This window comes from Symphalangus syndactylus, chromosome 18 (assembly GCF_028878055.3).
Source record: "Symphalangus syndactylus isolate Jambi chromosome 18, NHGRI_mSymSyn1-v2.1_pri, whole genome shotgun sequence".
Taxonomy (NCBI): Eukaryota; Metazoa; Chordata; class Mammalia; order Primates; family Hylobatidae; genus Symphalangus; species Symphalangus syndactylus.
Window position 1 is genome coordinate 110247785 of NC_072440.2, and position 25607 is coordinate 110273391.

Sequence of the window (25607 nt, forward strand, 5' to 3'; positions counted from 1 at the left end):
TGGAGGAGAAGGCTGAGGGGTGTTTAATAAGTGACCCTCCTACCTGCTTTTTCAATAATTTATGTGAAACGTCACGTGGAAAAGTCCAAAAGACCTTTGGCAGGAAGCATGAGGCTGTGTTGAGAGACACATACCAGAAGCACAGATTTTCCCCATACAGAGCAGGCGATGGGAATCAAGCAAGTCTAACTAGGAAGTGGGAATGGGACTCAAGAAGAACAGGTGCATATTTTGGAGCAGTTGTAAGCTTACCCTGGGGTTGATGTGGAGGCATAGATTGGTTCTCAGTAATTCCCAAGGTATATTAGTCCATTCTCATGCCGCTATAAGGACACACTGGAGACTAAGTAATTTATAAAGAAAAAAGGTTTAATCAACTCACGCTTTAACATAGCTGGGGAGGCCTCAGGAAACTTACAATCCTGGCAGAAGGTAAAGAGGAAGCAAGGCACCTTCTTCACAAGGCGGCAGGAAGGAGAAGTGCAAGCAGGGGAAATGCCAGACGCTTATAAAACCATCAGATCTCTTGAAACTCACTCTCTATCATGAGAACAGCATGAGGGAAACTGCCCCGCCCCCATGATCCAGTTACCTCCACCTGGTCCTGCCTTTGACATGTGGAGACTATGGGGATTACAATTGAAGGTGAGATTTGGGTGGGGACACATATCACAAGGCTAAAGTATCATGTTGAATATTTACCCTGAAAAACATTGACCCCACCCTGTGAGTAGGGACAAATGATTATACCCTTTTGCAGTTAGTATAATGCTTGGTCCACTGAAGGCCTGAGGGTCTTGGGATGCTTCAGGAGTCACTTCATATATTCCATCCTCATTGTCTCTTAGGCAGCCTGGAGCACAACAGTGGCCCGACACTTACCAGTGGCATCCAATGACAGACCAACTGAAGCATGTGGCATACATGGAAAGCAGTTTTGAAATTGAAATCTACATGAGACTGAGAGATACCCAAGTGTACTTTACAACTGGTGTCATAGATAATGTTTTCCGTATCTTATTACCATAAGTGGTGATGAGGTATGGGGCTAGAAGAGGTCAAGGCAGGCTGTGGTTCCGGCAGCAGCAGAGAGCCAACTGCACGATCACACACCAAGTCTCATGGTCGAGAGACCATGGAGAAAATACACCCCACAGCTAACTTACTCCAACTGTGGCCACAATTCATTTGTGAGTTGTGATACCAATCTGAGGAGGCAGTACTAATATCAACAAAAAGAAGTAAAATGGAAAGCATTTGAGGATGCCATACATATTAAGAATGTGTTGTTCTGTGAAATGTTTGATTTTATCACGGTTTCAAATCTCTCTATAATATACATAGGATGTGCACACGGGATCAAGATGTAAAATCTATTTCTCACCGTGGAGCAGGGTTAAAACCTGACAGCCACGATCCTATTTCCATGTAGAAAGAAGGTGACCCCCCCATCTCTGAGCAAGAGGATCTGGAGGTAACAAGACCCATTCAAGGAATGAAAAAGTAAACCAAGCATCCCTGGGGCACCAGGTTGGAACCAGGCCTTTTCTTCAGCTGAACCCTAGCTGCTAAGAGGTCATGCCCAACAAAGGGAACCCAGGAGGTCCTGACATTGTTCCCTACTTTACTTTTGCCTGAATTACTTCAGGACACCCTGTGCTTCCTTTCCTGACTTACTCATCAACTGTGCAAAAATGGCCAAATTGTGTACCCTTTCCAGCTTCTGTCCAGCATCTGCACAATGAGGCTAGTAACACCCACTTTATACAGTTGTGAGGAACAGGGACAATGTGGCACCAGCCCTGTGCAGAGATGCTCTCACTCACTTCTTTCTTCCTTTATTTCTTCACTCTATTATTGATTCAATGTTTACATATAATGTACCTTGTGTGAGATATTAATCACACAGTGGTGCAACATGATCTCTATCCTTTTGAGAAGACAAAAATTGACCAAACTAAATGCAAATGTGTGACTGTGACAAAAACTAATTTGGAAAATTAAAATTGGAGTACTAAAAATTTAAAGTGCAATTGAGGAAGTCGAAGGTAAATTTTAGAAAACCTTCCAGAACATGGAGAAGAAAGACAAAGAGATAAAAAAAAAAAAAAAAAAAAGCCAAAACCAATGGAAGATAAATTTAGACAATCCGAATCCATTTAGTAGTAGAAATTCAAAAAAACTAATAGTAATAAAGGAAATAAAGAGGGGGAAATTAATAAAGAGACAAGAAAGTTCTGGGAGATGAATAGTTTTCAGGTTGTATGGGGGCACTAATGTCAAGCAGTAAGAATGAAAAAAGGTTGACAAACCTAAACACATCAAACTCATCAAACTCTAGAAAACCAACAGGAAGAGAAGACCCTAGACCTGTTTAGGGAGAAAACCTGTGCTTCTAAGCTTCTGAGCTTCCCAGGGGAACCAGGATCAGACTGCAGACTGGCCTGGCAATGGAGTGGAACTGTTCATAAACCTGGAACACTATGCATGCATAGCATAGAATAAAATAGCCTCAAGGCCTTCACAGTCTTGGGAGAGATGATTATCCCCTTAGTGAAATAGACACTTCCGACATGCAGGGCCTAAGAACCCTTACTTGGAGGTCCCCATTCTGAAAAAAAATGCCTGGGGCTCTGTGTTCACAAACTGGAGAAGAAATCCAAAAAAGAATGGTGTGGGACACTTAAACCATGGGATTCATAAGGAACCCAAAATAAACAACCCCCCGTCCTCAGGTCATGTGGAGTTGGCTGTATTGGGAGGGCAGAGGAGCAGGGCAGGTATAGCCCCTACACACCACACCCACCCTGTGGTCCCTCTGAGACAGGGCCTGCCCAGCCCAGGGAGGGGTGCCCGTCACTCAGGCCAGCTGTTCTTGTCAGGCTCTGGAGATGGCCACTTATGAATGCTTGGTTTTCAAAAGCAAAGAAACAGAAACAAATTAGGTCTGAGACCTTGCTTGCCTAAAATAGATTTCCCAGAGGAAATTTCTGCCTCTGACTTTAAATATTTTTTTAAAAATGAACTAGGAGCCACAAAAGGGGGATTTTGGTAGGTTCTCGACCCCCCTGCCCTGGGACAGGACTCTGTGCACCAGGCTGTGGCCGCAGAGGCTGGGGGGAGGGACTTGCTGCCCTGCTCCTGCCCAGGGAGGGAAGCTGTGGGTTTTGTGCAGTACTTTGTTCTGGAGTCATGCTCAGCCACCTTCTGATTAGAATAACCTTCTGATTAGAAATCTGTCAGCACCTTCTACAGATGGATTTCAGGCCGGGAACTTCCACCATCTCATCATTATTCCTTGTTCTGTTGGCTCTTTAAGGAGCATTGTCTAGCATAAGGTTATTGTTCATAAAATCCCACAAATTAGCATGCTTTATATGACAACTTTAATAAGAACCTCACACCCATTTTAATTTATACTATGAATATGAATTGTAGCATACTTTGCTTGTCATTCATTAATAACTATTTAATTTTTAGATATTATGAGCTAGTCATATGTATGTTTCATGGTATTATTACTAATATTCCATTGACATTAGCTGATTGCAAAATGCTTTTTAAAATAACTATAGCTTTATAAAATAATTTACTAAAAAAGACTAACACCCCACATATGTCACAGCATGAAAACTGAGCATGTTGCCAATGTATTAACTCGTTTTAATTTTTTTATTTTAATAGATTATGTTGAGTTTTCCATTTATTGACCTTTGGGGTGGTATATTTAAAGATGGCCATGGAATTTCTTTTTTACCCAAAAATACATTTTTATATTTTTAAATTTTCTGTTCTTTCATATTTTCCATTTGTCTTTATACCCAAAATAAATTATTTTTCTACATATTTAAGATTGTAACTGTGTCCATTCCAGCTTCTCTCTATTCTTTCTCTCCACCTTGCCTTGAGTTTATGTAGTGATATCTTACCCATCTGTTTTACACTGCATTACCCATGTCTAGCAGAGTGCCAGAGACTCAGCCCTCAGTCAAGGGTGGGCAAATTAATTGGTCACAATCATATGTAGGGAGCCAGAATTTTCTGTATGTAACCTTTGCTGCTTGTCTGGATCATCACATTTAGAAATTAGAAACTGAAAATGTATATTAATAAATTGGTATCTAGTGATATTAGTATCACTGTCTACTATCATTTATTGAGCACTTAATTAAGATAAGCCAGACATTTTTTGATATATTATTTAATTCAGACATTGAAAGTCTAGGAAATTAATGCTTATAAAACAACATGCTCAAATCATGAAGTAGTAAGTGGTAGTGCTATTATAACCCCATTCTGTCTAATTGCAAATTGTTTAACCATTAAAGATTTTGCTTGTTGGTTGAGTCACATGTATAGCATTGTCTGATCAGTTAGAATCCATCTTCACAGGGCAATGCAAACATTTTATTTTTCTTTTTCTTTCTTTTCTTTTTTGTTTTTCCAGTGAATCCGTATTAACGACTAGGAGCAGGCACATAAGATCCAAAGGCAGGTAGGAATTGTGTAGGCTCTGGGGTCTCGCATAACAGAGGATTCTGTAAGATAGTTCAGAGTTCATGGTAATGTTTAGGGGAGTTATTATATCCAAAGGAGGGGTAAGAGAAGTTCTTTTGTTTTAAACTACAAGGTAGTAGAGAAAAAAGATCCATCTGGTCTAATTCTCTTTCAAGGGACTAATCAGGATTTTTAACCTTCTGAGTTTCATATCCACCATTATGTTCTTGACAAGACATACACGCTCCAACCCTTATTAACTGTGTGTGTGGATGAAATTGTTCTTTGGGGAAAATTAAGTACATAAGGAAAAGGTTTAGGGCTCAGTCCCTAATGGTCAGCAGATGTGGACAAGGTGGGTTAGTTTCCAGGTCGAAGGAAAAGATTTGCGAATTCTGGGGAAAATGGCCCTATTATGACTCCCCGTATTTCTTATTTAACTCTACTCTCTGGTTTCCTGTTGCTCAAATGAGGAATTGCATAGAAAGTGTGGCGGCACTTCCATGATGGTTATCTGCATCAAGCCGCATCATCGCAGGGGCTCCGGGCTCTCTGCTCACTTGACCTGTTGAGGTTCAAAACAGCCCAGAGAGGTTTAGTCCTGTCAGCCCTGGAGAGCAAGAAGCACTGAATCCTTTGGAACGGAAATCATAAGGGGACAGTTATCCAATGCCATCACCCAAGGCTCCCCGAGGACCTAGTGGCGAGACTCAAATTCCCTCACCGGTATCTCAACGTTGTGGGTCCTTCCTGAGCATGTGTAGGGACAGGCCTTAATTCATGGTGGGAAGAACTACACTGGATCTCAATACAGATAATTCAGTTTCAGTTATTATCTCCTGACCAACTGGGGAGTTCTGAGCACGTATTTCACCCTCTCTGAGTATCAGTTTCTTCATTCATAAAATTCACATAAAGTTCAATTGATGGCCAAATGACATAATGGGTAAGAAAGTGTTTTGTAAGGTTTTTAGTTCTATGAATTTTAAGGAGACTAGGCTGGTCCTCTCACCCCAGAAGTCCCTGGAGACATCACAGAATAAATAAGGCTAACAGTGCGAATCCTGGCGTGGAGCTCCTCCGTGATGCTGCCACGCGGGCTGAGTCTACCCCGAGTCTGGGAAGGAGGGAGGATAAGGCTGTGTGCAGGGCTTCTGGTCCACAGGAATTGGGAGCGCATGGAACCGTATCAGGCTGACGTAGCTGGCAGAGAACAAGCTGTCCCAGCTGGGGCTTGCTCCCGACAGGACCGCCTGGGCAAGGGTCAGAGTCCGAACAGCAGGCGTCAAGTCTAGGAGAATAAACTCGAAAGGGGACTGCGTTGTTCATGGATATGAAAGAGAACATTTGGTTCCTGGAGGAAGCTGCTGTGTGCATGTTGATGGTTGCAAAGAGGATGCCCTGTGTATGTCTCTTCCTAAGGTGGTGATGAATTCACCAGAGGTGCTGTATATTGCTTTTTATATTTTACAGATGGAGAAATCAAGGCACAGAGAGATTAAGTGACTTTGCCACAGTCACAAGCTGGAGAGGACCAGGAGTAGAGCTTAGAGCGAGCCCCTGACTCTGGGCCTGCATCCTGCCAGGAGTCACGCTGCCTCCGTTCCTAGGAGAGAAGACTTCCTGTAAGGTAAAGGCGGCCCGTCTACACTCGCTTCTGTGCAGTCCACACTGAGGCAGGGCGGCCCTCACTAGGTAAAGGCAGCCTGTCTACACTCGCTTCTGTGCAGTCCACACTGAGGCAGGGCGGCCCTCACTCACTAGGTAAAGGCGGCCCATCTACACTCGCTTCTGTGCAGCCCACACTGAGGCAGGGCAGCCCTCACTAGGTAAAGGCGGCCCGTCTACACTCGCTTCTGTGCAGTCCACACTGAGGCAGGGCAGCCCTCACTAGGTAAAGGCGGCCTGTCTACACTCCGTTCTGGGCAGCCCACACTGAGGCAGGGTGGCCCCCACTGTAGACGGTTAGGTTATGTGCTCTCTGCGTGTGTGAAAAGAACTAAGTAAACAGCAGCACTCACATCTCCTAGCGTGGGTTTCCTAGCCTCTTGCAGACCACAGTGTCCACAAACCACTTCCTTATGTGGTCAAAACAATCAGCCTGCACACCACTTCCTCCACCTCAGCCTCTTCGACCCTTCCGTCTTCCAGTTTCCATCCTCAGAAGATGCCTCGGCTTTTTCTTGTAAACCATTCCTTCAGATTTCCCCCTCTCCTCTTTTATATTGGTCACTTCTTCCTTTCTGATGGCTGGATTGACCCCATCTTGGATTCTAAGAAACAAACAGAGGGCAGCTTCCTTCCTCTCTCTTGTAGCCCTTCACTTGCCTCTGTCCCCTGGGGCGATGCTGGGCAGAGCCGCTGCCCACTTCCCTGTCACCTGCAGCAGCCCTGAGAATCCCCCCGCACGCTGGCCTTCTCCTGGGACTCCGCTTGAGAAAGGAGCACCAAGCCCAGGCAGTGTTGGCTGGGACGGGGATTTCAGCCTCAGCTGGTCCCATGCCCATTACCCGGGGACAAAGCCTCTGTGCTTTGACCCCACACGGGAGGGCCTCTCTCATGCTCAGCCACTACCTGGCAGCAGTGGTCAGCAAGAGACCACCCACTCACTTCCTTCAGTCCTCTCCCTACAGCGGCTGTGCTGACAACATAATGCTCCTTCCTTTTCGCTTCCACCCCTTCTAGAACTTTCTCCTCTCTTCTGCGAGAGGCAGGTGTTTTTCAAGGGTTTTCTCTTATTATTTAGAACGCTCTTGTTGATGCTTTTTTTTTTTTTTCCTGCTCCTTGAAGGGAGGGCAGTGTGATGTTAGCAGTGCATTTCTCTCATGGAGAAGGGCACTCCCAGCAGGAGAGCGCAGTGAGGACGACAGTATAGTGAACTCACAGCTACCGCACTGGGCACATAGCAGCACCCCCTCACACGTGTGGAGCCCTGTGCATTTTCCGGGTTCTTCCACACGTGCTAGAGTGTTCACATCCACCGACCGTCGCATGAACACACGCGAAAGTCATTCCCATGGCATAGTTCGTGCAGATGATAAAATAGATGCCTGAAAGCTAAAACGACACAGTAAGTAGGAAAAAAAAAAACTATTCCAAGCCCATACCCTGTCTCTAAACTTCATGTTTCCCATTTAATAATTTTCAGAACATTTTCATTTCTATGACTTTTCTGTGGAATAACGTATTTCCTCCACAGTGAATACTTAACGTATGTCACAGATTCCACATTCTATCACTTGTAGACACAGGTTTCTCTAAGTTTTCTCTTCTTTATTCTTTTAGTCTTTTCCTCCCCCTAAAAAATAAGTAGAATAATTTTTAAAAAATTAAAAAGAATATGCAAACTAGAAAAATCATTAAGATAATTTCAAATACCTGTATAAATGGGAAGTTCCAGTAATATTTTTCTGTGGCAAAACATATTTGAATTTTTAATTTTAAATTTTTTTACCACATCACTAAAATCTGAATTAGGGAGAAGTAAAGATCGAAAATGCTGAATATAAACCAGATGTAGTCTCAGAAACAGCCCTATAGATCAGCAATACAGAACACTGTCTATTACTTATTAAAAGCAGCTCTTCAGTCACATTTGTGTTTTTTGTAGCTATCAAAAGGAGCTTTTTTCACTTGCACTGTAGCCACACATCTGCTGGGACAGGCATTCATTAGGGAGGGAGCCGACACCTCTGAACATCACCAGGAGACAGCATGGCCCGGGGGTGAAGCCAGATGCTCCCAGGAGGACTCGCCGGGAGGAGTGAGCAGGGCATGAACCAGGGCTGAGCCTGGTGAGGGCACAGGAAGGAACGGGCCCATGGAGGGCTTGGCCACTCACCCCAAAATGCAAGGCTTAGTGAGAAAGTCACATACAGGCCACAGAGACTGGGATTCTTTTCAAATGACTGAATGACCGAAAACGTTTATGTATACATGGGAAAAAATACCATGAGCAAAATAGAAAAACAACAAAACGATATCAACAATAAGCTGGAAGAAAATACTGGCGACAGATAAGGTGGGCAAAGGGGTTAGCATCACAGTGTACAGACAGCTATTATGAATCGATGTGAAAAATGTGAAAAGAAAGAAGAAAAACAGGCAAAGGATATGAATCACAATTTCACAGAAGAGGAGATGCGGACGGTGAGGGTGTGAGAGAACGCTTACCCTCCCTGCGGGCCAGGGAAATGATGAGACATGTGGCTTTACTCAACCAAAGCCAAGGACGGAATAAAATTCAAGGTGACCAGCGCTTCCAGAAACCGGCATGATCACATGTTAGTAAAAAGGGCATGGAATGTTTTCTTTTTTAATGGTAAAGTGATGATATCTTTTTAGAAAACTCTATTCTAGAAATACATACAAAATACATGTAATCATTTTTGTAAATTATTTTTGTAGTGAAATAAAACAACATAAGCCTTGTTAGTAAAGGAACTTGGGGGGCTGACTGGATAAATTATAGTAGGTATATTCTGAGGAATACTACGCAGCCATTCAAAAAGATGAGTTCAATGGATAGACATTAGCCTATAGAGATGGCTGTGATTTTTTTTAAGCGAAAAATAGCAAGTTACAAAAAAGTTTTGTAAACAGAGCCTGATTTTTTAAACAATAAATATATAAAGAGCTTGCTCTGTTTATTCATTCCACTGTGGAGTGGAGTGGAGTGAAGGTTGGTTTCCTCCAGTAAGGAAATTGGCTGCAGGAAGAGAGACGGCCGCGGCTGCCCAATCCCCACCTGGCGGACCCCTGTGTGCCTGTTTGTACTTCAGCCCGATAATGTAACCGCCCAAGGGGTTCACCTTGCCTGCTGCCCAGACAGAGCTGATTCACCAAGACAGGGGAATTGCAATAGAGAAGGAGTAATTCACTCAGGGCATCTGTGTGGGAGGCTGGAGTTTTATTATTACTCCAATCAGTCTCTCCCGAGCATTCGAGGAGCAGAGTTTTTAAGGATAACTTGGTGGGTGGGGGAAGCCAGTGAGCCAGGAGTGCTGATTGGTCAGGGATGAGATCATAGGGAGGTGGAGCTGTCTTCTTGGGCTCAGTCAGTTCCTGGGTCGGGGCCATAAGATCAGATGAACCAGTTTATTGATCTGGGTGGTGCCAGCTGGTCCATCAAGTGCAGGGTCTGCAAAATATCAAAAGCACTGGTCTTAGGAGCAGTTTAGGGAGAGTCAGAATCTTGTAGCCTCCAGCTGCATGACTCCTAGACTGTAATTTTAAATCTTATGGCTAATGTTAGTTCTACAAGGGCAGTCTAGTCCCCAGGCAAGGAGTTCTGCTTTGGGAAAGGGCTGTTAATCATCTTTGTTTAAACTATAAACTAAGTTTCTCCCACAGCTAATTCAGCCTATGCCCAGGAGTGAATGTGGACAGCTTGGATGTTAAAAGCAAGATGGAGTGGGTTAAGTCAGATCTCTTTCACTGTGTCAGTCATCATTTTGCAAAGGAGAGAAAGGAGAAGGAGGCATTATTGCTAGACTTGAGGTAATCAGCAAAGAACCACTCTGGGTTCTTAAGCCCGAGAATTCCCAGATGGAAGGCATCACAGTGGGGCGTGGGGGATGGACAGGAAAGCGGGGGAGGGGAGCACCTGGGGACTCCAGCAATGCTCCCTCTTGGTAGGATCAGGCATGGACAAGTGTGGCGTCCAGGCAGATGCAAGGAAACAGGAAAAAATGACAACAGCCAAAACCAGAATGTGATAAATTATTTGATAGGGGAAAGGGGGGAAAACTAGCCAAGTATTATTTTAAAGCTTTGGAAGGGAAGAACAATCACCTCATACATTCAGGAACTAACTGTGGAGAACATGGACCGATGCTGGGTTGTCATGAGGCCCCACCTCACAAGCTCTTACAGCCAGTGAACTGTGCAGAAAAACTGATGTCTAATAAACAAATTTGCAAAACACTGAGGAAGGAGAAAGGAGACAGCAGTGCCTAACTGTGCGATAGGAATTAGGGGCATGGTTAAGGGAAAACCCTAAGATGAACTTGATGTGACAGAGGCAGCAAGGAGTGCTGACCAGAGAGGTTAGGGCTAAAAATGCCAGTTCGAATCCTTCTTTGTGGAGCAGGAGATGTCCTCTGAGAGGTGAAAGGACCAGGATAGAGCTCTGAGAGCCAGTGTGGTGAACCTGAGAGATGGAAATTTGGGGGAACGTGATTCAGAGAATCCTAGGCTTCGCTGATGGAGGGGAATTGACAAGACTGGGGATTTGGGGGATGGGTTGGTGATGTTCTTTGAAAGAAGGATGTTAGAAGTGATAGCCAACAGGGTCCTGACTGCATGAGAGAGGGCAGGTTAGTCATTGGAGGGTGGAGGGGACTCAGCTGAAGAAAAGCAGGAGGTGAACCAGGCAAGAGGGATGGACAGACACACTGGAAAGAAGGATGGGAGAGAGCGGGTCCTCAGAGGTCAGCTTTAAGAGAAGGATCTAGGCCAGGCACAGTGGCTCACACCTAAAATTCCAGAACTTTTGGAGGCTGAGGCAGAGGATCACTTGAGGCCAGGAGTTTGAGACCAGCCTGGACAACATGGTGAAACCCCGTCTCTACAAAAAATACACAAATTAGCCAGACCTGGTGTGCACCTGTAATCCCAGATGCCCAGGGGCTGAGGTGGAAAGGTCACTTGAGTCTAGGAGGTCCAAGGCTGTGGTGAGCCACGATCATGTCACCGCACTCCAGCCAGAGCAGCAGAGCAAGAACCTGTCTCCAACAAGAAAAGAAAAAGATGTAGCAAGACCCTCATAAGAGGGGGCGGCAGGGGCTGATGTGGAAGCATAGGTGGGATCCCACAGGAGCCCCGGATCCACCCTGTGATTTGGGGCCACGATTCCTGGCAGCGAGCGAGATTTGAATGGAAACTTCTTACTCGGAGGCAGGCTGGAAGGGGATATTGAATGAGAGACGTAGACGAGACCAGCGGAGGGGCTGGCTTCAATGGCTCCTCTGCTCTTCCTTATAAAGAGAATAGCAAGGTTGCTGCCTGAGAGGGGACAAGATGGGCAATGCACATTGCAAGGGAGAGCAGTCTCCTTCAGCCCTGGGATGAGCTTAGCCCACAAAGGAAGCTGGCACAGCAGGAGGACCCAGATGGCCACCTGTGAGGCTGCACAGCAGAGCCCTGGGCTCTGTTCCAACACACTCCAGAGCAGTGTGCACCAGGGCATGCACCAACCTTGCTTCTTCACATGGTATTGTCCTGGCTGAGATGTGGTAATGAATGCTGAGGGCTCCAGACGACTGGGACTGTTCCAAAGCACCTTAGAAGGCAGGGCTGGGCCTGGCGGTCCACACAGAACTGCCATTCTTTTCCCCAGAACACTCTCCAAGCCACTCCCTTCTTTGGTTTCTCAACATCCCTGGGTATATATGGGTGTTGTTGTCCACATATGTGTCATCGAGACACCCCTGGCCATGGAGCTTAGATAACTTGCCTGAACTCATACAGCTAAGAGGAGACAAAGGCAGGGTGTGACCCTGGGAGGTTGAGCTCCTTACCCCACTCTTCCCCACTGCCGTCCGTGGCATCGCAGTGGTTTTTCTATTTTGGTGCTAAGTTCATCCTGTCTTGTGTTACAACTTGGTGCTTGAGTGTTCGTCTTCCTCGTGATTTACTGAGGTTCTCTTATTTACAAGAAACCATGCCACAAATTGAGGAACCACAGAATTCAAGAATGAATTTAAAAAGCCCTCACCCTCAGGAAGTGCGCACTGCTGTGTAGCTATTCATGAGTTTATAAATAGGTGCAATAGAGGATAGAGGGTGAGGAGCCCTCACTGGTGGTGCAGGGAGAGCTATGAGTTCCCACAAGAGATGGCGTCTGCCCAGGAATGGGGAGCATCAGCCCCACCTCCTAGATCAGGACTGTGTCCCTTGACCACACCGTTTATCCTGCAAGACACTGATTTTACAGGTGCCAAAAGGCCTGAGATGATTTTTATTTCAGACTATACTTGTGTGAAAAAGCACAAACTACCAGCCATTAAAATTATCCTTGGTCTAAGTGGTTTTTGTTGTTGTTGTTTGGTTTTTTTGAGACGGAGTTTCACTCTTGCTGCCCAGGCAGTGGCGGATCTCAGCTCACTGCAACCCCCGCCTCCCAGGTTCAAGCGATTCTCCTGTCTCAGCCTCCAGAGTAGCTGGGATTACAAACACCCGCCACCATGCCCAGCTAATTTTTGTATTTTTAGTAGAGACGGTTTCACCATGTTAGCCAGGCTGGTCTCAAACTCCTGACCTCAGGTGATCCACCTACCTTGGCCTCCCAAAGTGCTGGGATTACAGGTGTGAGCCACCGCACCTGGCCCCTAGTCTGAGTTTTTGAATGTTCATTACTTACCTAATATTTATGATGTTCCCCCCATAGGTAGGAAACATTTACCTTTATTTTACTCACTTTCTTTCCTGCGTAGAGCATCTGTGACTCTTAACTAAATTATTTCCATATTGTCAAGAAGGTGTGTCCAACCTTCATGCGATCCTTAATCAAACCTTGTTATTTTTATTTAGTACAACTCAGCAAATATTTATCCAGCCACTGCCCTGTGCCAAGCGCCATGCTGAGGGCTGCAGAATGAGAAGATGCAGGGTGCATTCTCGCTTCTGTCCTGGGATTGCTGGGCTCCAGCTCCTGGGCTGGGTTTCTCCTGGCATGCAGAGAGCCACCTCTTCTAGGAATGACCCAGTTCCCCAGGCTTCAGGACTGAGGCTCCTGGGAAGACACTCTCAGCTGCTCCCTTGCCTGGCACAGGGAATTTAGGAGTCCAAATCCTGTTAAAAATGAAGAGTTAGTTGAATTAAGGGAGACTGTGAAGAGTCCAAGAAAAATATTCTCATCTAGAAAAGAAAGTTATGTTCCCACCTGACACACACACACACACACACACACACACTTTTTAGATTTTGTAAATGCAACTAAATGTTTGGCTGTAGGAGTCCTGGAGACTGTACTCTGGGGCCAAAGTACCAGCGTACTAGTTCAGGGACATGAAAGGCTAATATAATATTTGGTATTATGAGAAGGTGATCAACAGTACCTAGAGGACTTCATCTTACCCGACATAAGAAGGGCTATGCAGTTATCTGTAACATGGATTCCACAAGCATTTGTTTCTTATCGCTTTGGGAAAACTTACAACACCCAGACATGGAATGAGAAGAAAGCAGCAAGCATCTCCTCAGCATTCGCTATGTACCCAGCCGGGCGCGGTGGCTCATGCTTGTAATCACAGCACTTTGGGAGGCTGATGTGGGTGGATCACTTGAGCTCAGGAGTTGGAGAGCATCTGCTATGCACCAAGCTCTGTGAAAGGTTCTTACCTAAGATGCTTTTATTCAGTCCTCTCCACCACCCAATGCGGTAAGCAGGGATTTTACACATGAAAATACTCAGATTCATAGAGGTGACTGTGCCCAGCACAAGCAGGTTTGTGTGTGGAGCCAGCACTGGCGCTGCAGGCCGTCGCCCCTGTCATGTACATGTGTGCTGCTGCTGCCCTGCGTGGTGCACAGGCCACAGTGTCCTCCAAAGCCATCCGGTGAAGGGGCTGCCACTGACGAGGAGTTCGAGAATATGAAGACACTGAAATCTGGAGAGCCCACAGAGTAGACGGAGGATACTGCCCACCACAGGGCCCTGGAAAGCACATGCAGAGATGTTCAGAGCCACACAGCATCACGGGCCCACCTTCCACCCACCCAGCATGGTCAGGCAGCCCTGCTGTGTGCCCGGCACTCCGCAGGAATGGGAGGTGCAGGCGGGAATGTGGCACATCTCCACCCTGGAGGTGCAGCTGAGCTGGCAGGAGGGTGGGAATGTGGCACCATTCCCACCCTGTAGGTGCAGCTGGGTTGGCGGGAGGGTGGAGGTCTCACAGGCACAGGAAGATAAGACCAGTGTTATTTTAAAGGCATATGCAAAGTCTATGGAAACTTGTTTGGAGCAACTTTCAGGGAGATTAAAGAACAAATTACTCCAAGAGCAGAGATGAAACGCAAACAAATTATTAAACATTGAGCAAAAGCTCACGTGCTAGAGGACAGCTTCAGGGGGAGTTGGTACATTCTGAACCTTTGCCACGTGCAGTTCCAGTATCTACACAGGACCCACGAACATCCTGATGAGCCATATTCTGAGTCTTGAGGCCCAGCATGGGAATGTCATTCCTGTAACAATTACATAACCCAAAAGCATCAACTGAGGTCTGGCTTCTCCAGGATGCTCCAGAGGCCCTGGGACTTCAATGTCTCCTCTTTCCCTTAAACTCAGTCATCCTCATGGGCAGAGAGCAGGGGACCCAGAGTGCACCTGCACTCCCCATGCAGCCTCAGCTCACTGTTGCTAGGTCCAGCTTCAGAAGCAGCTTGGAACAGATGGAGAGCAGCAGAGGTGAATCCCTGAAGCAGGTGAGCAGGAGGCATAAGCCCAGAAAGGAATGGGCATGAGGGCCCCAGACTTGAAATCTGTGGTGTGGGGTAGCACATGCCCCTCCTGTGGGAACGCTGCCCCTCCCACGGGAACACTGGCTGCCCCTCCCACAGAAATGCTGCACCTCCACTCCGGCCATCTGAGGCCAAGAGAAATTTAGAGCAATGCTTCCAGATCATCATATTTTTCCAGAAAGAAAAAAACAAAAAACAGAAACAAAAACAAAAAAAAAACCAGAAATCCAGGTTTTGATATAAAGCCTGGAGATGTTTAGATGTTAGTCCAATTTGTTAAGCACCGAGAACCCGATGGAACAGTTCTAAGTGGCCGGGTATGAGCCCCTGGCCATGAGACTGTTCGGGTACTCCCAGCCCTAAAATTCTGATTCTTTGAATTTTCTCCCAGAACTTGCTGGCAAGATAAAGCTGAAACAACATCTATTTTACCAACAACAACAAAAATAGTTAAATTCTTGAAGAGCACCTGACTTGACGTTTCCTGTGAAGTTCTGGAAGGGGTGCCTTCCTGCCCAGCCATTCCTTGATGTAAAAGTAGGTATCACGCTGTGATTGGAAGTGAAACCATTACATCTGAAAGAGACTTCAGCTCATTAGGTGTCAGCTCTTAGTGTGAACAACAAAGCTTCACCACTACCTGCACAGCAGCTGACGACACCCTTGGCCTGAGATGAGGCCTCCAAAGTGAAGTGAGGCCTCTCTCTTCCTGGCCCCTAGTGCTTCCCCAAAAGTTATTCTCGTGGGTATTTTGGGGCTTCTCTGCTGTTATCGTACATGACATAAGTTGGGCAACCCGTTTTTCATGGATATAGACCTGCTAGATCATCCATTTTTGAATAAAATCAAATGTAAATTATTTTGTGAAAGCATCACCACTGCCTCAATTACCCTGTAGGCATCTTTGAAGCCTTTAGACTTGGTTCAGGTTTGGTTTAGTTTCAAATGTTCCAGTAGGTTCCCGGCTCAAACATGATGGCAGGAAACCCTTCTTGGGCCAGGGAATCCCAGGATTTTCCCAGAGCAAATACCCTGTGGCTCTTTTTGAAGCTCTGAAAGGCTTCTTGTTGACTTCTGGCTTAACATTGAATGATCCTGTGCAGCCTGACCAGCATTCCATTGACGTGGCTTTCCCACCATGCATGTAGAAATAGAGGCATAGGTATCTTCTGGCTGCATGTGGAGTGGATATTTCTTTGAAACTTTTTATTTGTATTGTGAGAATTTTTTTAAAACTGTCATAAAATTATTAACAATGTAGCTGACCAAGAGATGCATTATTACAATGTAATTAGTTTATTCATTCACTCATTTAACTGAAATTTACAGGCATCTACCATGGGCCAGGCACTTTTCCATCAGGATGTCCACCTGCCTGAAAGATAGGATCCTGTATTTTGACAACTTGCTTTTCCTGTATTCAAAAGGCTAGTGGCTGAGTGCACTTCCTATGGCTGTCCTCCCGCCTCTGTTGGGTCCAGCTCACAGCTCTGCACCCTCACAACACACACAGATCTGGGGGAGAGGCTGGGGGCACCCATTGAGGCACAGGCTGGCGTGGTGTCCTTGGTGCCGTGCTTGAATTAGTGCTATCCTGGGTGGTTGCACCCTCACAAGTTGGCTCTGTCAAAATGATGGAGCTCCCCTCTAGGGGGCCTATTACAAGACATCTTTATTGCAACCTGTCATCATTTTGATTGCTATTTTCTTAGGATTTGTAGCATGATTTTTAAAGTGTTTGTCTCAAACTAGGCATAGAAGTCTATTAAGCATTCAAACTATGCCATTTAGAAGGATTTATTTTTAGGGTTTCATGATAATACGTGTGCTTCTTTATCACTTGAGTTTTATAGTCTCAAGCCATTAGAGAAAGCCTGCATCCTACATTTCCCAAGACTGTGTTGATTTCAACTATCCTATGTATGCCAGGAAATTTCCCAAATGTCCTAGTAATTTGGCCTTAAAGCTGTATCTCACAGACTGCTTCTTGCCCTAAGAAACAGTGTAAACATTATTTGGCAGGCTACATATCTGTAACTATTCTTTTGAAAGCATGACCACCAGGCTGAAGCCACTCCCTGTCTGTGGAGAGGCATGCCCAGAGCCTCCCATTGGTGGGAAGGAGTCTTCCAGAGGTTCCTCCAGGCCAAAGCAAGAGCACAGCCATGCATAGGTTTCTAACACCTGCTCTATGTTTTCCTCACTTGTAGCTGAATATCAGTTCCCAACTGGTGCCCTCCAGAACTTCTACCTAAGAAGTGATTAGCAGAGGCTGATCATTAGTGACTGGAATCAGGAGAAAGACTAAGACATGTTAGGGTAAAACTCAGTTTGATTTTATACACATTTGTAAACCTCTTTAGTACTTTACTATAAGGGGATTCATAACCAAAGAATGGAGGAGGGATGCTTTCTCTGTTTCAGTTTAGGTCAAGGTCATGTTTTATGGTATCTTCCTAAAGTGTTCTTGTATGCCACCTATTTGAAGCTTACTAAATACTTATTGACTAGTTCATAAAACAGTTAGCTTTCAAATCTCATTCCAGTGAACTTCAAATATGGTATTTCCAATATTGTCTTTCATTCTAAAAAGTGCTAACCTACAAAATCATCTTTATTTCTGAGTACAGAGGAATGGTTTTACCTTGTCTCACCCTGGAGACTGTCAGGATCAGCATACAGAGTGGCAGATACCATATAGGCATTAGCCGTATCTTCACCTTTTTTTGCCAAGATAATTTTTATTTTCTCATTTTAATTTCTCTTGGCTTTGTTGGCATCAACCTTGCTGGACCAAATAGGCACACACATTGTACACAGTGATGGGGTGAAAGGGACAGATCCAGGAATGTGGATCTCTTTCCTCAAGAAGATGGCTTCACTAATTGCCATTTGCATCAATAAAAAATGGAAAGGAGGAAAAGGAAAAATTAGGAGCAGACAAGCCAAGCCTCTTTTTCCTGCTTTATATGCCTAATTTTCTTCTTTTTATCCTATGAAGTTGAACAATGAAAATTTAAAAATTATAAACCATGATGTAATGAACTATAAACCCACTTATGTTTTCTAACTCTTTTGTGACCTGATAAAATGCTATCCTTTTAAAATGTGAATATCAGATATAAATCCCAAATGTTAATGTATTTACACTACATTAATTTCACTAAAAAGCAGAAAATATTGTCATATTTTGGAAAACAATTTTTAATGGTTGTCATTCTCTGTTTAAACATTTTTGAACGATGACTAGAAAATATAAGTTCTCATTCTTGCTAATCTTCATGGATGTATTTTTAGTAGCCCAAACTTGCTGGAGTCAGTATTGAGGCGTGGAGGTATTTTCTATGATGTAGGGTTGTAGAAGGCTGACCAGCTCCCAGCTGCCGTGGAGAGAGTAATTCCTAGGAAGAAGTGCTCTTGGGAAAACACCTGGATATGGCTAGACATGCACACCTGCACTGCCTTCTGCCAGGACTTCCAGTTTCTCTTCAACATTCCTTCCCCGAGCCTTCCTTAGCCCTCACAGCAGCTAGGACTGACCTCTGGCTCCTGCCCTCCCTCCCATCTCCTCTTTTTGATGGTGCTGACAAGCAGAGAATTGACCAAGCGAATTGAGTAGCAGGAGCTGAAAGGCAGGGTCTGGCTGGTTGGGAAAATGGAAATTGCTTCGTGGATAGTAGAGGAGTGACTATGGCAGGGAGGGAGGCCTGGGGCTCAGGTTCTGGTGTCAAAGTGGGAGCTGTCCATAACCCAGCCTGCAGTCCAAGCCCCCATGTCTTGTTCCTGCAAGAGGACTCTGTCAGGGAGGGGAGAGCAGGTCCCTGTGGCTAGAGACTTGGGTTAGGAGGACCTTGCCGGTCTCTGGCAGACCTGGGACCCAAACTGAGCTCCTCCTGGGCTCACAGTTGTGGCCTAATGTGGTACTTGACATCAGAAAGCAGTTGCTGAGGACTCCAAGGGATTTTACTGAGTTTGTGAAATTTTCGTGCATTTAAAATATTAGTTCTTGGCCAGGTGTGGTGGCTCGTGCCTGTAATACCAACACTTTGGGAGGCCGAGGCAGGCAGATCACGAGGTCAGGAGATTGAGACCATCCTGGCTAATACGGTGAAACCCTGTCTCTACTAAAAGTACAAAAAATTAGCCGGGCGTGATGGCGGGTGCCTGTAGTCCCAGCTGCTCGGGAGGCTGAGGCAGGAGAGTGGCGTGAACCCAGGAGGTGGAGCTTGTAGTGAGCTGAGATCACGCCACTGCACTCCAGCCTGGGCGACAGAGTAAGACTCTGTCTCAAAAAAAAAAAAAAAAAATTAGTTTTTGGCCAGGTACCATGGCTCACACCAGGGATCCCAGAACTTTGGAAGGCAGAGACAGTAGGATCACTTGAGTCCAGGAGTTCAAGACCAGCCTGGGAAACATAGTGAGATCCTGGCTACACAAATAATTGAAAAGATTAGCCAGGCATGGTGGCACACACCTGTAGTCCAGCCACTCTGGAAGTGGAGTTCAAGGCTGCAGCCAGTCATGATTCTGCCACTGTACTCCAGCCTGGGTGACAAAGTGATGCCCTGCCCCTAAATATATGTATCAAATATATATACATTATAATCTCTTCACTGAGGCTCAATTTGAGGAAAGCATCCCTTTTATTGGAAGGAAAAGAGAAGGAAGATCATAGTAATAAATCCTGAGTCCAAATGTAAAGTTTTCATATTAGGAAATAATTCACCTGCTCTCTCTTCATGAATCACTCCTGACAGCTTTATTGGCTCAAAATAGATTCCTTAAATTCAAGACTTTTCTTTAAGTATAAAACAAATTTTAAATCTTCTCAGAAAACATCCTTATTTTAAAAATAAATATTAGACTTCAAAATAAAAAGAATTACTGCTAAAGTGGAGTTTTAAGGGTGATTTTCTCAATGTAAATTACTGGAGAGGTAATCAGAAACCCAAGCAGTGGTAACTGAGGTGAATTTTCTCCAGTTCCAAGGAAGATCAGAGCTGATGTCTTAGAAAACGTGACTGAGCCATTCACGGGTTCACTAAGTGCAGCTTGCAGTTCCAGCCCTGGGACCACCAGAAGAATGAATTCAAATGAACAGTTTAAACACCTGAGGCTGCCAATGACAGTTGCCAGTGGTGGGCGGGCCCTGGGTGGAAGCAAGCCCAAGCGTTCTTTTCAGGAGGGTAGGAGAGACGGGAAGGGCAGGATGGAGGGGCTGGGGAGTCCTGAAGACACAAAGTGTGACAGGGCCGGCAAGGGCCAGCTGCCTTAGGACCACACACCATCAGGTGCACGTGTTAGAAAATGAAAACCTCCTGCCATTTCAGACCATACTTTTTTGTTTTGTTTTGTTTTGTTTTTATATACTTTAAGTTTTAGGGTACATGTGCCATACGTTTTATGCTTTCTGCTTAATCTGAATCTTGCTGGCAATTGGCACTTATTAAACAGCTATGTAAATGTAAAATTTAAAACAGTTTTTGAAACCCTTCAGATCTGGGTTTCATTGGCTGAAAGGGAAAGAAAGGGGAACCCCATCTGTTTAGTGTCTGCTCCATGTGGGGTGCTGTGCTCGGCATCCTTCATAAATTACCTCCTGTAATGCTCACAGCACAGGCCTTTGTTCAGCAGAGGAGAAAACACTGCAGAGCTACCATAATCCACACAGGACTGCACTGGGAGGAACCCACGGAGGAGGGGACAGAGTCTGACCCACCATAATCCACACAGGACTGCACTGGGGGGAGCCGACGGAGGAACAGGACTGCACTGGGAGGAGCCGACAGAGGAGGGAACAGAGTCTCACCCAACTGTGGCAAGAGTTCACATTCAGCAAGAGGAATATTTCAGTGTAGGGAGGGAATATGATTTATTTAATAACTGATTACTGGAAGAATTAGCTATCTGACTGGAAAAAAACTAAGTTTGCCCCTATATGCATAAAAAATCCTGAAAGGATGAAGAATTTAATTGTAAAAATAAAACAATTCTTATCCTTATCCAACCATATGAGCAGTTAGCTAATAAGGCCAAGTTTTTCTATTTAATGCCCACAAAGGAAAACTAGCTTTACTGCACTTTTGCTCACAGGTTCTCCCCTAAACTACAGCCAGAGAAATCATCAATGTAGGTTGATTCACGAGGTGCTGGATAAGGGTAAGCAAGCTGGGTGATCACTGAGTGTGGCTGGCCCCTGTTCTGCTGGAAACATTGAGAATTCTGTGCCCTACTGAAGGGAGTTCATAGCCAAGCTTGGAGTGTGTCTCTCCCACCCCAGCCCCAGCTTTGTCTCTCCTGGAACGCACCTGTCTCTCCAAGCCTTTGGGTCTTTACACGTGCTGTTCCCTCTGTGAGGAACACCCTCACCACAGTTTTTCTTTTTAACCTGAAACATCCAGTTAACTTTTAACATTCAGCCCAAATATCAGTTCCTCCAGGAAATTTCTTTCTTCTTCCTAATCCTCATCCAATGGGATGATGGAATGGAATCCATGGAATGCAATGGAAGCCTCATCCAAGCTTCCACTACACCCCCTGGAGAATGTTTCTCAACTTATAGGCCTTCATTAAATGTTTTAATTCAATTTTGAATTCCTTAAAGAATATGATTTTACCCCATTATCTCTGCATCCCCAGTCCTGTGACAAGGGCAGGGGACCCTGGGAAATGCTGTTTCTCGTGGATGTGAATGGCGTTTTCGCCATCGCTTTAGGCCTCTTGACTCTCAGTTCATCTCTGCCTCATGTCACTTTGGCCCTAGATCGCTTTGCTAGAATTTTCTTGTGTTTTGAAGTGTTTTCATGTTGAATAGCAATTTCAGAGCATCGATGTGTTACTCAGGGTGCTATTTATTTAAATGTCAAATCCACGTGATGTGGCCACAGAGTTTCACATCCCAGGCATATCTTTAAATCACAGGAAAGGGCAGAAAACCCAAAAGCTGCCTGATGAGCCATTGTGTTGTGTGGATTCTTCCATCAGAAAGTTCTTTAAACCCATTTCTTTCTTTCCTGGACAATTATGTTCCCAAATTGGCTGACGATGGGACTAAGCCACAGATGCTGTTGAGGCCACTGCCCAAGCCCTTTCTTCTTAGGCGACTGCCGGTCTCCTCCCAGCTTGCTCCCAGCTGCACTGCCTGCCCCATCCATGCCCTCTCTCAAGCTGCTGCTAACTTGTTTTATCCTAAAACATGTTTGAGACTCGTCCTCCCCATGCTCAAGAAAGGCCAGCAGCTGTCTATTCAGCTGGACCAGCGGGGCTTCCCAGGACATCCCTTCCAACTCTGCACATGGCCCTGGCTCAGGCCCGTCGTCTGCACCATCCGACGTCGTCTTTCCAACATTCCACCTCAGGCACCTCCTTGACCTGCAGCATTCCCAGCAAATGGACACATTCATTCATTCATTCATTCATTCACTCAATAACTGTGTATCAAGCCTCTAGATACAAATCATAGAGACAGTCTCTTTTCCTCCCTTTCACACCTACACAAACAATTCTCATGGATCACAGCTTTCCCCGAGCATCTTTCCTCGACTTCCACTTCCCATTGGCTCCTTCTTTGCCGAAGTTCTTGTTTTGATGTTAAATCTGGCACATCATTATATCTGTTCATAGATACAGCCCATTAAGAGATTTTTAAGCTCATTAAATGAGCTTATGTTTTTATTACATGTATGTTTTTATCCCCTGATACCATAATACTCAGCCACAATATTCATCAATAAATAGCTGCTGGTTAGTTGATATAAACATTAAATCAGGCACTGTCCATGTGGATTTCTGATGCCTTTCATACTGTATCTGTTGAGTTGTGCCTTGCTAGTTTATTTTAGCGGCAGATCTACCCTGTTCTTTTCTGGAGTGTGCCTCGAATAGAGCCACAGGCATCTAACAAGTCTTCTTCACTCAGTTCTGATGTTCTTCCTCTAAACCGTGGAGGAAGTGGCTTTGGTGTGCCCTGCGAGCCAGTGTAGAGGCCATTCAGTGGGGCTCTGGCCAGCTTCTATTGCTCATCTCTTCTTAGCTCCCCCGTCGTCTTGAGTAGAGTTCTCCTACTATCCAGTTTGACGTGTGCAAACACTTCCCATGCTGTGGGAATGTTTGGCGAACAAACGTACTCGTATATATTTACCACGCAACAGCGTGCTCCTAAGGCTTAGAGGGAACAAAACAGACATGTGATTTTTGGTCCTTACTCCAAAACCTTCTACTCAAATGATCTTGGGTAACTCAGGTAGTCTGAATTTTAGTTTTCTCTTGTATTAAATAAGTATAATAAAAATACTTTCCTTACAAAATTGTTGTGAAGATCTCACAAAGTAATATATTAAAGCATTTATAATGTCTCAAGTATAAGATGTGTCAGTTCCTATGTGTGGAAGGTCTAGATCCCTCAAAGGAAACCAAGCAATTTAGATAAATGTGGAGGACAATTGCATTCCAGGAACTAAACAACACTGAGAGTGCGCCCCGATGGTAAAACATGTTCTTCCACTATACCTACAGCCTCTTGTCTTAACCACTTAATCAGATTAAAACTTTCAGTTACAGGGAGCAGCTAAATATTTTATATATATATGTATATGTATATATAAATATAATGTATATATTATATATAATGTATATATAATATTTAGATTCTCCTTGTAACTGAAAGGTATATATATACACAAAATATATATGTTATATATATAAATATTTCTTTTATATGTAAATAAGATATATAAAAATACATATATATGTTATATATATTTACCTTCTTGTAAACCTAATGGTTGTTATATTCTTAGTACAAAGTACGACTCAGAAGCACACAGATGTGTCTCCATCAAATTCTTGAAAAGAGAGTAAATAGATGGTACTTCAAGATTCATCAAAATCTACCCCGTTATAGAGGGCAAGGGCCTCCTGATTAAATGTTCCCTACAAGGTTAAGGTCTGTTTATAATTGTTTGAGTAATACATTTAGGTTGCCTGACCCTGGTCTTACCCACCCCCTGCCCTTGTAGAGGGCTTCCCTTCACGGAGTGAAACAGGATTAAAGCCCCATCAATAGAATGCCAGGGAGAGTGAGCTGCCCCTGCAGGGCTGCCCTGCACAGGCAGGATAAGCACATTGACGGCTGCTTATCTATCCCTAGATGGAGGTGGACACCGAGGAGAAGCGGCATCGCACGCGGTCCAAAGGGGTTCGAGGTACGTCCGCGCTTCCCTGCATCCTGAGGCCGGCTCAGGGTCACCTTCATCCTGCGGAACCGAGGTCGATTCACTCTGACCCCACTTTCACGCCACACTTTTGGTAATTTTCTGTGGAAGAGGGGCGCTTGTGATAGATGGTAAATTTTTATCTATTTCCATCTCTCTGCAGTTCCCGTGGAACCAGCCATACAAGAGCTGTTCAGGTTAGTGCCATGTGGGTAAAATGCATCCCCATTAGCAGTTTGGAAAATTCACGCCTTCTAATGGGCACACTGCACTTTCGAGCTCATCGGCAGCTTGCTCACGCCCTGCTGCACTGATGAAATTAATTCCCCCGAGACTTGCTCGTAAAAAGCCTCCCCGAATTTCCCCCTCCTTTGGATTGTGTGATTTCTCTCCTCTGTCTGGGCCGCCCTCCTTCTCTCTGCTGCCACAGAAGCTTTCCGTCTCACCTGCCTGCCTGTGGCACCGTGTAATCCATTCTTTCCTGTTGCAGCTGTCCCACCCCTGGCTGTGACGGCAGTGGTCATGTCAGTGGCAAATATGCAAGACACAGAAGGTAATGCCTGCATTTTGTTTTCCACAATGTGCTGTCTAAAGTGACTTATTTGGGGACCCAGTCCTGATGATGAACTGTGTGAGCAAGTGTTCTTGGAAAGCAATACACGTTATGCCTTCTTTTTCTTCTCTCACTGGAACTCAGCATTTGTCTCTTGAAAGGGTTCTCAAAACATGAGCCATTCTATCTCGTGGGCAGAATAGGTGACACTCCTTAGGACGACACAAATTCAGGCCAGCCTTAAACTCATTTTCCCATCTGCGTATGTGGTGCTCAGCACATGGCCACCTAAGGGCTTCCCACTGCTTACCGAGGAGCCCTGTTTCTCCTTCCTCACGTCCTCATTCTGGGAGCAGCAGGATGGTAAACAATCAATGGTCAATTAAAATGTGACCTGCTGACCCGTCTGTAGACTCCATTTCCAGTATTTAACGGGGTTCATCCTGGGAAACTAAGCCCATTCTTACATCTGGACGGCTGCAGGGTGAGGTCAGGTCAAGTGAAGGTCAGGGCATATCAAGCTTGCAAGACTTTGGGACTGCAGTGATTACATGAATCTTGTAAATACTGGCATTTCAGGTCTGTGACAGGGATGGATGTGGAAAAACTTTAGAAACTAAGGGGGAAGGTGATGATTGCTCAAAATGTATCATGGCAGAATTATATGTTACATGCCCGTGGCTGACTGTCAGGTACACATCAGTCCTTTAGATGTTTTTCTGGTAAGCGTTTTTTTCCTTAAGCTATTCATGAAGACGTGTCTTTCAATAGAAAGGTTTCAATTATAATGAGGTAAAAGAGTTTACAGGCTAAAATATGTTTTACTTTTACAAATTAGGTTGCAAAGACCAAGGTCATTCCAGCCTAACAATCCCTCGGT

At 45.0% G+C, this 25607-nt stretch overlaps 1 protein-coding gene across 6 annotated transcripts in view; it reads left to right on the plus strand.

The window, feature by feature from the left end:
- MYT1L (myelin transcription factor 1 like) overlaps positions 1-25607 on the plus strand; it is a 540435-nt gene that overhangs the window by 326011 nt on the left and 188817 nt on the right. For all 6 annotated transcript variants that reach the window (XM_055253696.2, XM_055253693.2, XM_055253694.2 and 3 more), the window contains exons 5-8: positions 5971-6127; positions 24111-24165; positions 24338-24371; positions 24665-24727. In XM_055253696.2, coding sequence (XP_055109671.1) covers positions 24111-24165; positions 24338-24371; positions 24665-24727 — 152 coding nt within the window. In that variant the 5' untranslated portion in view covers positions 5971-6127. The remainder of the gene's footprint in view (positions 1-5970; positions 6128-24110; positions 24166-24337; positions 24372-24664; positions 24728-25607) is intronic.